The following is an 11,543-nucleotide window of genomic DNA, read 5'->3' on the forward strand; positions in this document are numbered from 1 at the left end:
AAAAAAAAAAAAAAAAAAAAAAAAAAAAAAAAAAGAACCCACCCAAAAGTACCCAGCATTCATGGACTACCTCTCCATACAAATGAGCTATTCACAGTACTTTAAACTCTAGCCAATGATTTTACAATCACCCTGGAAACTCCTTCCCACTCTCCATGGTTCATATATATCCCTTGTCCTCCCTGAATAAAGTCCACAAGCCCACCCCAATAAAGGTGTGTGTGCCAGCTGTTACACTGAAGATTGGCTAAGATTCATTCAGTACTGTCTAAAGAGCTAGAAACTAAAATCCCTGGGGAAGCTGCCTCCTCCCTCCACAACGCTTCATCCTTTCAGCCTGGTGTGCAGCAGTACCTGGACATCCTGAGAGGGAGAAACGGAGGACACACTACAATATGGAGGTGCTTAATGACTCTTTCCTAAGTGAATTCAGTGTACTAACTGCATCTTGGCCACTTTGTTTATGAAAATGAAGATACGATCTGTCTTATTGGGTTTCTATTTCTGTGACGAGAGACCATGGCCACCGTGGCAACTCTTAAAACAGACATGGTGCTGGAGTAGCTGAGAATTCTACATCTTTGTAGCAGGGAAAGAACTGAGACACTAGACCTGGCTTGAGCATATGAGACCTCAACGTGTGGCCTTCTCCAACAAAACCATGAATACTCTAGCAAGGCCACACCTCCATTCCCTATGAGCCTTGGTCCATTTTCAAACTACCACAAGATTAAAACAGGATAGATTTAAGAGTGTTAAAGATTAATTTGAAAAATCCTATTTTAAAATTAAGCTGTAACTTCTTTAGGAGGTAGGACTATAGGAGGTTAGTCTAGAGTACATGATGTGACTGTCTTTGAAAACTGTTAAGTTGTGATGGCAAGATGATTTGGTGGGTTAAAGGCTCTTGCTATGAAAACCTGACATCATGCCTTCTGCCTCTGGCGCCCATGTGAAGGTTGAATGAGAGAACTGACTGCACACAGCAGTTGTCTCTGGCCTCTCTATACAGGCCACACACACCATGCACGAGCACACACACATATAAAAAATAAAAAACTTCACTCTGAGGAGAGCTCACCACAAACCTTGGTTTGTCATGGAGGAAGGGAGCATGGCCATCCTTTGTCATCTCGTGTGCCATCTGAGATAGGTGCTGTGCTTAGCCTTGGCAGCTGATTGCAATGGGCATCAGTTAACCAGTAACTGACCGGAGAGCAGAGGATGTGATGGTGAAGGGCTAATTGACAGATCTGTATGGCCCCTCCTACAATCAGAGAATGTCATGTGAGAGGGGTGGAAAGTAAGAACACGAGGATAGGGAGATCGAAGGGAAATAGAAAACAGAAAGATGTCCTTTGGATCTGATGCAGCACTGCAGCTGTGCTTATCTGTATACATCTGTATAAGACCTGCCCAAGATTGGCCTGTCAAGGTTTCATTGTGATGAGGGTACCTTCGAGGCGGCACCCCTCTGAAGTTGGTAAGCAGTGGTTGTAAAGGAGGGTGTGAGTGCTGCTGCTAGGTTGTCCTTGCTCAGGAAGTGTGGCACCCCTCTGAAGTTGGTAAGCAGTGGTTGTGAAGGAGGGTGTGAGTGCTGCTGCTAGGTTGTCCTTGCTCAGGAAGTGTGTTCCCTCTCAGCTTGAGGCAACTCTGATGAACCTTGGATCACACACACAGACATGAAAGGAGGAAGCTGTGCTTGGGGGAAGGGAAAAACTCTATGCATGCGTATGGGATGGTCAAAGAATCTTTAAAAAAGAATCTTTAAAAAAGAGAATAACTCAGATGACTTTTTCCAAAAATAATTTATTTTTGTGTGTGTGTGTGCGCGTGCACACGCACCATGGCATGATGAAGGAGTTGGTTCTCTCCTTACACCATGTGGGTCCCCAGGATCAAACTTAAATTGCAAATGACTTTACCCACTGACCCATCTCTCGGGATCCTCAAATGTCTTTTTAAACAAAACAACTAAAACAAACATCTGAAACAAACCAACAGCTGTCCTGAAGCAAAGCCAGATGCTGCGCACCTGGCAGCTGTGGCGGGCCCTGTTTGCCACCTTCACAAGGAGAAAAGGTGAAAGTGTGTGCGCCATGAAAGATACTTAAAAGTCTGGGTCAGCACAAGAGCATATGGAAAGTAGAAATGACGAGGCTGGCTGGAATAATCTAGAAAAGAAAGAACTGTGGGGACAGCTGCATATGGGTAACAGCTGTCCCCGAGGCTCTCACTTGGTAAAAGGCCTGAGTAGCATGAATAGTTTGAACTCTGACTGATGGACTTAGGTTTAGCTGTTACTATCTTGCTACTGGGTTCCCAATGACGACACAAAATAGACGAATCAATTGCTGACGTCTATAATAGCATATATTTACATGAATATATGCAAGCTTTGAAATTTAAGCAAAGCACCTCAGAGTCCCACCTCTGCAAGGAGCATCAAAGTGGCATGACTCCTCTCAAGCATGCCAGAGACACAGCTGAGAGGAGCTGGGATAAAACCAGCCGGGGACAGTAACTTTGGTCTGATTACCAGGCCAGTATCACAACTCATCTGTGAACGGTGGCTTAGTTGTTTTAAAAAAGTACAGAAACGATGCAAAGTGAACTGTTACTAGGTTAAGAACTGTCTCTGAAATTAGCAAAGGTCTACACTTAAGAATACAATCTAGAGCTGGGCATGGTGGCACACGCCTTTAATCCCAGCACTCAGGAGGCAGAGGCAGGCGGATTTCTGAGTTCAAGGCCAGCCTGGTCTACAGAATGAGTTCCAGGACAGCCAGGGCTACACAGAGAAACCCTGTCTCGAAAAAACAACAAAAAAAAAGAATACAATCTAATTACTACTTGTGGAAACATCCAGCCCTCAGGGCCTTCTGCTGGCTGGTGCAGGTCTGTCGCTCTGCAGTTAAATCTTCCTCATCCTCTTCCTGCAGCGCTGACTGAAAACAGGGGACGACCCCATGAGGCTGTCAGTGGAGTGGGAACCATAGCTGCTGTCTGAGTCGTCAGGGCTCTGAGGGAGTCCAGCCTCACTCATGCCTGACATTGGCTCCTCAAAGACATCACTGCCCAGCACCCCATGCGCAGACACATTGCCCTCTTCACTTTCTTGAGGCTCCATTTTCACGTGAGCCAGGTTCCAGAGAGGAGAAGCATTGACCTCGGCACCTAGAAATGAAGGGAGGGAAAGATTATGAGCCCACGGGGAGGCAGACACAGAACCTGCACATCTCCCCCTCACACAACTAGCAATCTCTGAGCTGCTTTCATTACAGCACCCCACGTGGGATGAGGGTGTCACTGTTCAAATGTTACCCCCAAATTACCACTTCCTTTCCACTTTCATGGTTTTCCCCTTCCCCTTATTCACCCCTACTTCTAAAAAAAAAAAAAAAAAAAAAAAAAAAAAGCAAACTGGGTAGAAAGATTATGTTCAAAGGCAGATACAATTCCAGTTTACCCCCATAAAAAGTTCTATTTTCCTGTATTCATGCTTGCACATGGAAGCCACAAAAGGATGTGAGGTATCGAAGCATCTTCTTTCACTGCTCCCTCATTGCCGTGATCTGGGAACTCAGTTTTCATTAAGCTAGCTGGCTAGTGTTGGGGTTATGGGCACACAGCCATCCACCTCTTTTACATGGGTGCTGGGATTTGAACTCATGTCCTCATGCTTGCACAGCATCTCCCGAGCTCCCTGACCTTCTTTTCTTTTCATTTTTTGCTTTTTCAAGACAGGGTTTCTCTGTATAGCTCTGGCTGTCCTCTGGCCTTCTTTTCATTTGGCTTTTTCCCTTTTATTTGAGAATCTCTCTAGGCCTCTTTTGCATTTTGAAGACTATGTTCACACGTGATGCTGACATCAGCTCTCTACTTGTCTCTCCTGACAGGAGACATGGTTGTTGGTGTTCTGTCTTTCTATATTTTGGTAATGCAGCTCTGCTGTTAACTATTATGCCTCCTCAGAGAAAAACCTCTTAGCGCTTCTAAGGCTGACCTAATTTTGTTTGGGTCACATATGAGGCTGTGATATTTAAGTTTCTTATGTGTTTACATTTGTAAACAACTAAGTGTTCAAGCTAATTTGCAACTGAGCTGACTCGATAGCGAGTGAAGCGCAGCAACTGCAGCCTGTGGGAGCTCGTGCGAGGCTAGAGCAGGAGGCCTTCAATTCCAGACCTACCTAGACGGCAAGATGTCAAGTTGTGGGATGTAAAATCATGTCAGGATGTTTGATAAGGTAGAGTAGGGCGAGACCTGGAGACTTGGTGGTCACACACCCGAGGCTTAAGTGACTCCCAGCTCCCTGCCAGACTCCTGACTCGGAACACACATGCCACGTTTCTCACATAAAAGAGACACGACCAAGAGGTCTCTCTGTTAATGAGGTACCTAGAGGCCCGGAGGGCATAGACAATAAGCTTTCCTTCCCAGACACTCCTCCTTGTAAAAGGTATTTAACCTCAGGCCCACCCTGAGAAGTGGGTATGGTTTTATACACCCACTTTCCGTCATACAATAAATGCCTTAGAACCCTGGACTGTCTTTTCACTGGGATACGATGTGGGGAGCCATGGGAAAGGCCTTTGCCTATAGAGCCACAGCCTAATCTGTAGAAGGCCTCTCTGAACTCCCAGCCACAACCGCCAGCAAGCATGCTGCCCTATCAAGCCAAGGACTCTTTCCGTGGGACCAGCTGGAGCTCTCCTCCCCCCACCCACCTGGGGTTAAACCCAGCCCCGGCCCACACTCTTCTGTGACTCCCAACGGTGCCTGGATGTCCAAGAGCCTGAGAACCCCACAGCCCAAGCATTGTTGCAGGCCCAGGGTTGGGACTGCTCCCCCAACCCCTATAAGCACAGTCAAACTCCCCACATCCCACCCCCCCTGTGGTGGAGCAGATGAGGGACCCACAACCCTACAGCAAGACCCTGTCTCAAGAACTAAACAAAAATATAATTGCCTAAAAATAAAAAGTAACAAGCCAGTTCTGCAGGTTCCTAAAGTCCTCATGGCTATAACCTACAACAGAACAACTCCATCCAACACACAACAATTTCATTCCCTTTGGTCTGCAATTCTCTTGAAGTTTCTATCAAGGAAACAGCTCCTTAAACCAGAGAGTACTGTAAAGGATTCACCACAGCTCTGTTTGCTCCAGCAACTTCTGTTCTGCCCATGCCTGCCTTTCTCCCACTTGGAGTTGATTCAAAAGTGTCAGGAAGTGCTAAGATGGGCAGAGCCAGACGCGAAACGAATACAACTTTCTTTCTTACTTGGAGCCTGTGGCGAAGCCTCCACCTCCAGGTTGGATGGGAAGCGCTCACTCTGAGCCCCGAGGACCCCGATGGGTAAGGACTGATCCCCAGGAGCAAGGTCGGCCTCCAGCTCCTCACTGACAGGAAATGTGATGTCGCTCACAGGCTCTTCCTTGATCTTCACAGGTTTAGTGTCTTCTGTGGCCTTCTCGGGATTCACAATCCTTTCATAGTCTTCAGAGAGCTGCTTACTAATCTGTTGGCAAGCAAGAATTAGTTTTCCAGAGCTATCTCAGAATTAGATTGGAGAGTGAGCTTACAGTAACCGAGGAAAACTGGGCAGAGCCGGAGTTAGCAGGTAAGTTGTCCTTTCTTTCTGGTGTGTGTGTGCACATGTGTGTACATGTGCATGCATATGTGCACAAGCATGTGTGTGTGTGTGTGTGTGCGGAGGTCAAAGAGTCACCTCAGTGGCCATTCCTCAGGTACTTCCACTTCTCACTTGAGAAAGTGAGCTTCAGGAACCCGCCTGTCTGCCTCCCATCTCGCCATCGATGGATGGCCTTACAAGTGTATGCCACCACACCTGGCTTTTTACATGGGCCCTGGAGATCTGCACTCAGGGTCTCGGGCTTTCAAGATAAGCACTTTACTAATAGCCAGCCTGAAAAGTGAAATTTAAAAACTCTACGGCCAGGGCTGGGGTGCAGTGGGACTGCATGCTCAGCCTGTGCAAGGCCATGAGTTCAATCCCAGCACCATCAAACAACAAGGACAGATGCCACTGCCAATGGTAGGAAGTCATTTAAGGGTTTGGGTCTGCATTTATGATAGACACATAAAGAAAATATGTCAGAAAGTGTCTTATCATTAATTAAAAGTTACACAAGGCAAAAAAGCCAGAGCTGAGGCAAAATACTGCATTTCTGTCTATAAAAACTAACAATTATCTAGGCATCGTGTATGGAATTCCATCTCTTAGGAGGCTGAAAAGAAAGGAGGGGAGTAAGGCCAGCCTGGCTGCTCAGGGAAGCCTGTCTCACACGTCAGAAACCTCCCAAGTACCTGGCAGACAGACCCTAGAGGCAAACCTTGAGTGAAGCAAGCCATCTGCACCCTTTTGTCAGATGCTGAAGGTTACTGGTCACTACGTGCCTAAGCGTCAAGAACTGGAGAGACGGTGCTCTACTTGAGCCTCCTGGCATGCCACTGGCGTGTTTAGTTTTCAACACATTTAATGCTACCTGAAATTGTTGTGCTTATTATTTGTTTGCCTGTTTTTGCTTCCCATGAACACTTCAAACTCAGAAGAGTTAATTCCTCTTATAAACTACTAACTCCCACAATGCCTGACTCATAGCAAGTCCTCAATAAATACTTGTTGAATAAAAGAATGCCAACCACGGTACTTGAGACCCCAGGTACCCGTGTACTTCATTCATTCAGCAATGAGGAATGGGCTACCCACTGGGCCAGTGGTATGTCAGATTCACTCTGCTCCAAGTCCCTGTGCACTGCACCCCAGAACGTATGTTGTAGACTCTGCCCAGCCAGGGCACTTTGCCCACGTCTCCCAGGGTCTCCTCACCTGTAGCATGTAAGTGTGATAGTCCTTGATGCGGTGCTGCCAGAACTTCTGCAGGGAGAGCACACTGCCAATGCCCACTTCATGGAACACCTGTTCCATTACATCAGGGAAAGGAGTCTGTCCCAGCAGGGCCTCTCGGTCGACAGCAAAGCGCAGCAGCTTGGTGAACTTGAGGCAGTATTCATGTGCCACGTCAGTTAGGGTCTCCAGGACACTTTCATTAGCACACTCAAAGCCTGTGTGGGCCAGGATTGTGGCGACTGCTTGGTAGAGGAGCTGACGGCAGGAGTGCCAGCTCAGCTCTGTCACAGGTTCTCCTTTCCCGCTGAGAGAGGAGAAAGGGGTGACCAGCCTGTCTCACTGGGGTTTTACAAGCCATTCAAGAGAATTCTAGACAAACAGCCACCTTCGTCCTGCTCTTCTCAGAGCACAGGTCAGCAACCCAATATCATATTCCTGAGCCCCCCAATTACAGAGTTTGAAAAGGCAATGCGTGTCTAAAATAAACTGTACAGAGTAATAGTGGAGGAACTAGAATTAGACAGCTGAGTGACCAGTTCCTCTGGAAGAACAAGCGTTCTTACCCACTTGTCATCCCTCCAACCTCTCTGAAAATATACTGGTGTTATGCCTCCATCTGCAAAGGAAACTGTTTTATAAATCTCTGTTCTTTGGTTTACGTCACCACCTCCTGTAGCAGGTGGTGCCTGAAGAGGCCTCACTCATTTACTATTATCTGCTCAATAACAACCACGGCAAGTTATAGATAGCCAAAAAAGGAGACAACGACTAACTTTTCATTTAATATGTCCATGGCCAGTCTATCTGGGCCAAAGGTTAAAAGCACTGGAAATACCTAATAAAGAGCTAATTACTATCACTTAATTTGAGCCTATATGGACTTATTCCCTTGTAGTGTTGGGATTTGAACACAGGGCCTGTGAAATCAGCAGGGGTTAACCTGAGCTACATCTACAGCCTAGATATAGGCTTCTTTAATGGAAAGTGATGTTTTTGTACCTCATAGCTGCTGTGTATTATTTTTTTCTTATACAGTTTCTTAAAATATGTATAGAACAAACTAGGTTCAAGTCATGTGTGTATGCATGTGTGTGTGCATGTGTGTGTGTGAATATAGGGGCCTGATGCATGTACATGTATGCACAATACATATTGATGCCTACAGTGTCATTTCTAAGGAAATGACAAAAGCCGCCCTGATTTTTTCAGAAAGGGTCTCTTCTTGGGAGCTTACTGATTAGGCTAGGCTGGCCAGCCAGTGAGTCCCAGGCATCCTCCTGCCTCTGCCTTTCCTGCCCTGGGATTATAATCATGGACTACAGTGCCCAGCTTTTTAACTGGGTTCTCATGGCAAGCATTTTCCTGACTGAGCAATCTTCCCCAGCCACTCTCTTTTATTTTGAGGCAAGGTCTCTTTTTGTTATTTTGTCTTTTTTTTTTTTTTTTCCAGTGCTGAGGACTGAACCCAGGACCTTGCATTCTACCACTGAGCTAAATCCCTAACCCCAACGCCGGGTCTCTTATAAGACCTGGAGCTCACCAAGTAGGTACACTGTCTGACTAGAGAGCCTCAGGCATGTTTGTCTCTGACTCCCTAGTGCTGAGATTATAAACGAAAGCCACCACGACTGGGTTTATTTTTCGTTGGTTCTGGGGACAGAACACAGGGTTTTATCAACCAACTTACTAACTAAGCCATCTCCCTAGCCCCTAGGTTCTTCTTCTTTTTTTTTTTTTTTTTTTTGGTTTTTTGAGACAGGGTTTCTCTGTGTAACTCAGAAATCCGCCTGCCTCTGCCTCCAGAGTGCTGGGATTAAAGGCATGCACCACCACGCCCGGCTAGGTTCTTCTTAAAAACTAAACTTTCTGGGCGGTGGTGGTGCACGCCTTTAATCCCAGCACTCGGGAGGCAGAGGCAGGCGGATTTCTGAGTTCGAGGCCAGCCTGGTCTACAGAGTGAGTTCCAGGACAGCCAGGGCTACACAGAGAAACCCTGTCTCAACAAACCAAAAAAAAAAAAAAATTAAACTTGACAAAAAAACTACAGTTGGAGTAATAACACAAATTTAATGGGATGAACGATATTTTATTGAATGAAACTACATTACCCTCAAAATATGACTATGCTGCTGACTGTTACAAGCTGGGGGGTTTTGTTTTGTTTTGATTTCCTTTTTGCTGGTTATACTTTACCAGCCCATTTTCACTAGTCATGTATCAGTTTATTGTTTCACTTCTAGTAAACTGTCTGGCATTAATAAGCACTCAGTAAATGACTATTGTGCTAGAAAATTTAAAAATACAGATAGTCGTAGCACATGTCTTTAATCCCAGCACTAAGGAGGCAGAGGCAGGTGGATCTCTATGAGTTTGAAGCCAGCCTGGTCTATAGAACTAGTTCCAAGGCTATACAGAAAAACTCTATCTCATAAAATAAAAACAGAAACAAAAACAACAACAAAATTATAGACTAGCTTCTGGCAATTTGGACTAATAACTCCACTAATGACTTAAGCAACATTAGTCTAGTCAATCACTCTCATCTCCAGTGTTCTCAGGTAGAAGCGGAAACTCTACTATAATCGTAACAGGATCGTGGGGGGAGGGGAGATCACGTAATAAAAACACCACAGCAACGCTTTGTCTTACCGGTAAAAGTCACTCTCTGGGTCACTGTGCCGGATCTGGAATGGAGCATTGGGATTTTTACAGTCTAAAGGCTGGAGGTCATCAGGGAGAGGAGGTGAGCCAGGGCAGGAGGGAAGAGGTTCACTCTCTTCAGCCTTCACACCCTCTGTCTGCTGCTGACTCTGGGTCTGAGCTGTGGCAATAAGGCTGCGCAGACGTCGGTTGTGTTGGATCAACTGAATGGTATGGATGGTGAGGCTACACGGTTCTGAGGGAATGTCCAGCATCGTGGGGGGCTTCGGCTTGTTGGCTGAGGGCTGGTGCAGGGGCGGGTCATGGACTTCCACCAGACGGAACTCCCGTGGGAGCAGATCAAAGGAACTTCTGTTGGTCTGTCCTGTCGGTATCGGTATCTCTCCCCAGTACCTCAGCATTTTAGAGCAAGCAGAGAAGAGCTCTCCGGCCTAATGTGAACGATATCCTAAAGGTGTGTGCTTACGTCTCTGGCAACGGTAGATCAGAAGCTTCTGTAGTGAAAAGCAGGAAGTCTAGGCAGTTCCCACATAAGAAGCAAGCTAAGATCACTTTAAAAAGGTGGTAGCAAAACTCTAGGTCAGACAATACTCTCCCTGAAGAAACGAAGAGAAAAGTAACTGTTAGATGCCAATCGCACCGCAACAGCTCCTCTTTGAATTACAAAAGGAGAATCAAAGTCACCAATAGGTGGAGGGTAGTAATTGGTGTGTGGGGCTCTTAACATATACACTGCCTATTTCACATCACAAACTCATCGCCAGAATACCCAGCATGCCTCATTCTAAATCCGTGACAAGGCATGAAACTAAAGTAGGAGGTCTGGAGTACTTCCAGAGTATTTCTACACAATTGTGCTAGACTAATAGGAAAAAGAGAGCAGCATTAAAACTGCTAACAGAGCTGGGCGTGGTGGGCACGCCTTTAATCCCAGCACTCAGGAGGCAGACGGATCTCTGAGTTCAAGGCCAGCCTGGTCTAGAGTGAGGTCCAGGACAGCCAGGGCTACACAGAGAAACCTTGTCTCGAAAAACCAAAAAAAAAAAAAAAAACCTACTAACAGGCAGCCAGATATGGTGGTGCGCCCCTTTCTTCCAGCACTCAGGAGGCAGTGGCAGGCAGATCTGAGTCTGAGGCCAGCCTGATCTACAGAGTAATATCCAAGACAGCCAGGGCTACACAGAAAAACCAGATCTCAAAAAAACAAAACAAAACAAAAAATACTAGTAGGTGTTTTTTAACCTGTGCTGTGTATGGTAGAAACATTCATGAACCTTTAATCTAGCCTTATGCTTCCAAATTCTGACATACACATGAACAAATAGAGGTTCTCGGTGGGTGTGTGCATGGAGGTCAGGAATCAGCCTCAGGCAACATTCCATCTTGCTTTTTGAGATAGGATCTCTCACTGGAGTCTAGGATTTGCAGATTATTCTAAGCCAGTGTGTTGCCTGTAGTTTTATTCTATCGCCTTTGCTCTGGGAACAGCCGAGCTCCTAGCTCCCCACCCAGCTTCCCTTGAATCTGTGGATAAGACAGACACAGACACAGACACACAGTTTATTCTTTTATAACTTGCCTTGCTGGGTGTTACTGTCTCTTGACTGGAAAAGCATGACCTTATTAATATTTTTAGCTCTGTTTCTCCACCTGCCCCAAACTTCAGTGACTAGTGCCACCTATGCCCTGCCAAACATCCACAGCCACCCAGTTCCCAGCCATAGGCCCAGCTCCCCCAAGACCTCACATGGTTGCTGCATTCTTCTTCCTCCAAAGCATGGCAGAAAAACCTCTCTCCTTCCTTTGTTGGCTACCTTTTCCTCCTGGAACCTGGAAGTCCCACGGGTACCTTCCTCCCAGCAATTGGCCCCCAGCTTTCTTTACTGACAAATAAAGAACCAATTGGGAGCCGGGCGTGGTGGCGCACGCCTTTAATCCCAGCACTCGGGAGGCAGAGGTAGGCGGATTTCTGAGTTCGAGGCCAGCCTGGTCTACAGAGTGAGTTC

General features: G+C 46.4%; 1 protein-coding gene across 1 annotated transcript in view; it reads right to left on the reverse strand.

Annotated features, from left to right (window-relative positions):
- Positions 1 to 2,769: 2,769 nt before the first annotated feature.
- Supt7l (SPT7 like, STAGA complex gamma subunit) overlaps positions 2,770 to 11,543 on the reverse strand; it is an 11,252-nt gene continuing 2,478 nt past the window's right edge. The window contains exons 2-5 of the mRNA XM_021162926.2: positions 9,526 to 10,133; positions 6,856 to 7,180; positions 5,286 to 5,523; positions 2,770 to 3,177 (exon numbers count right to left, since the gene is read on the reverse strand). Of these exons, the coding sequence (XP_021018585.1) occupies positions 2,915 to 3,177; positions 5,286 to 5,523; positions 6,856 to 7,180; positions 9,526 to 9,938 (1,239 nt within the window). The 5' untranslated portion in view covers positions 9,939 to 10,133 and the 3' untranslated portion in view covers positions 2,770 to 2,914. The remainder of the gene's footprint in view (positions 3,178 to 5,285; positions 5,524 to 6,855; positions 7,181 to 9,525; positions 10,134 to 11,543) is intronic.

The sequence above is a fragment of the Mus caroli genome, chromosome 5, assembly GCF_900094665.2.
Source record: "Mus caroli chromosome 5, CAROLI_EIJ_v1.1, whole genome shotgun sequence".
Lineage (NCBI taxonomy): Eukaryota > Metazoa > Chordata > Mammalia > Rodentia > Muridae > Mus > Mus caroli.